Genomic DNA, 1,979 nt, shown 5'->3' with positions numbered 1-1,979 from the left:
TGGGGTCCCCTCTCCTCCTATGGGGTCCCCACCATGTCCCCACATCCCAACCATCACCACATCACAACTGCCCCCATGTCCCACCCATCTCCATCCCTGTATCCCCCCACCCCATAGCACCCCATTCCCACCCCATAGCACCCCATTGTCCCCATTGCAGCAACCTGGAGGGCTTCCTGGAGGAGTTTGCTGACATCTCCAAGGAGGACCAGATCAAGAAGCTCCACGACCTGCTGGGTCCCCACATGCTGCGGCGCCTCAAGGCTGATGTCTTCAAGAACATGCCAGCCAAGACCGAGCTCATCGTCAGGGTGGAGCTGAGCCCCATGCAGAAGTAGGTGACACCCCATAGCACCAATAGGTACCCATCAGAACCCATAGAAACCCCACAGCACCAATAGGTACCAAGCAGAAGTAGGTGAAACCCCACAGCACCAATAGGTACCCATCAGAACCCATAGAAACCCCACAGCACCAATAGGTACCAATCAGAACCCATAGAAACCCCATAGCACCCATAGGTACCCATCAGAACCCAGACACGCATCCGAGCCCATAGAACCTGTAGACACCCCATAGCACCCATAAGTATTGTGACACCCATCAGTGCCCATAGATACCCATCAGAACCTATAGACACCCCATAGCACCCATAGGTAGCCATCAGAACCCATAGACACCCCATAGAACCCCTCTAGCCCCCCTCGCACCCCATCAGACCCCCTTCATCAGAACCCATAGAAACCCCACAGCACCAATAGGTACCCATCAGAACCCATAGAAACCCCACAGCACCAATAGGTACCCATCAGAACCCATAGAAACCCCACAGCACCAATAGGTACCCATCAGAACCCATAGAAACCCCATAGCACCCATAGGTACCCATCAGAACCCAGACACGCATCCGAGCCCATAGAACCTGTAGACACCCCATAGCACCCATAAGTATTGTGACACCCATCAGTGCCCATAGATACCCATCAGAACCTATAGACACCCCATAGCACCCATAGACACTAAGACCGAGCTCAACATCAGGGTGAAGCTGAGCCCCATGCAGAAGTAGGTGGCACCCCATAGCACCCATAGGTACCCATCAGAACCCATAGACACCCCATAGCACCCATAGACACTAAGACCGAGCTCAACATCAGGGTGAAGCTGAGCCCCATGCAGAAGTAGGTGGCACCCCATAGCACCCATAGGTACCCATCAGAACCCATAGACACCCCATAGCACCCATCAGCACCTACAGACACCCATCAGAACCCACTGACACCCCCACTGCTCCCAGTCTACCCAGTACTTGATCCCCCCAACCCTTCTGGGTGCTCCCAGTCTAAGCAGCGCCCATCCCAGTGTCCCCACTTGGATCCCCCAGCCCCATTGGGTGCTGTTTGGGTGCTCCCAGCCCTATTCCCAGCCCCATTCCCATAGGAAGCACTTCAAGTCCATCCTGCCCATCCCCATTGGGTGCTCCTGGTCTAAGCAGCGCCCATCCCAGTGTCCCCACTTGGATCCCCCAGCCCCATTGGGTGCTGTTTGGGTGCTCCCAGCCCCATTGGGTGCTGCCAGCCCCATTCCCAGCGGCATTCCCATAGGAAGTACTACAAGTACATCCTGACCCGGAACTTCGAGGCGCTGAACTCAAGGGGTGGAGGGAACCAGGTCTCGCTCCTCAACATCATGATGGACCTCAAGAAGTGCTGCAACCATCCCTACCTGTTCCCAGTGGCTGCCATGGTGAGCCTGGGATGTGGGGATGGGATACTGGGATATGGGAGATGGGGATATTGGGATATGGGACATGGGGATATTGGGATATGGGAGATGGGGAGATGGGACATGGGGATGTCAGGATGGACCTCAGGAGGTGCTGCAACCATCCCTACCTGTTCCCAGGGGCTGCCATGGTGAGCACTGGGAGAGCTGGGATGTGGAGATGGGATATTGGGATATGGGACATGGGGATATGG

At 55.7% G+C, this 1,979-nt stretch overlaps 1 protein-coding gene across 1 annotated transcript; it reads left to right on the top strand.

The window, feature by feature from the left end:
- Positions 1 to 160: 160 nt before the first annotated feature.
- LOC104412448 (chromodomain-helicase-DNA-binding protein 3-like) lies at positions 161 to 1,746 on the top strand (the record flags this gene model as incomplete). The annotated part of the gene is made up of 2 exons (XM_010023175.1): positions 161 to 334; positions 1,605 to 1,746. Coding segments are annotated over 2 exons (316 nt in total), but the record flags the coding sequence as incomplete, so codon positions are not given.
- Positions 1,747 to 1,979: the final 233 nt, after the last annotated feature.

The sequence above is a fragment of the Nestor notabilis genome, unplaced genomic scaffold (genome assembly GCF_000696875.1).
Source record: "Nestor notabilis isolate BGI_N333 unplaced genomic scaffold, ASM69687v1 scaffold11661, whole genome shotgun sequence".
NCBI lineage: Eukaryota > Metazoa > Chordata > Aves > Psittaciformes > Psittacidae > Nestor > Nestor notabilis.
The sequence above is the reverse complement of the archived record's forward strand: the minus strand, read 5'-3'. Positions and strand labels throughout refer to the sequence as shown.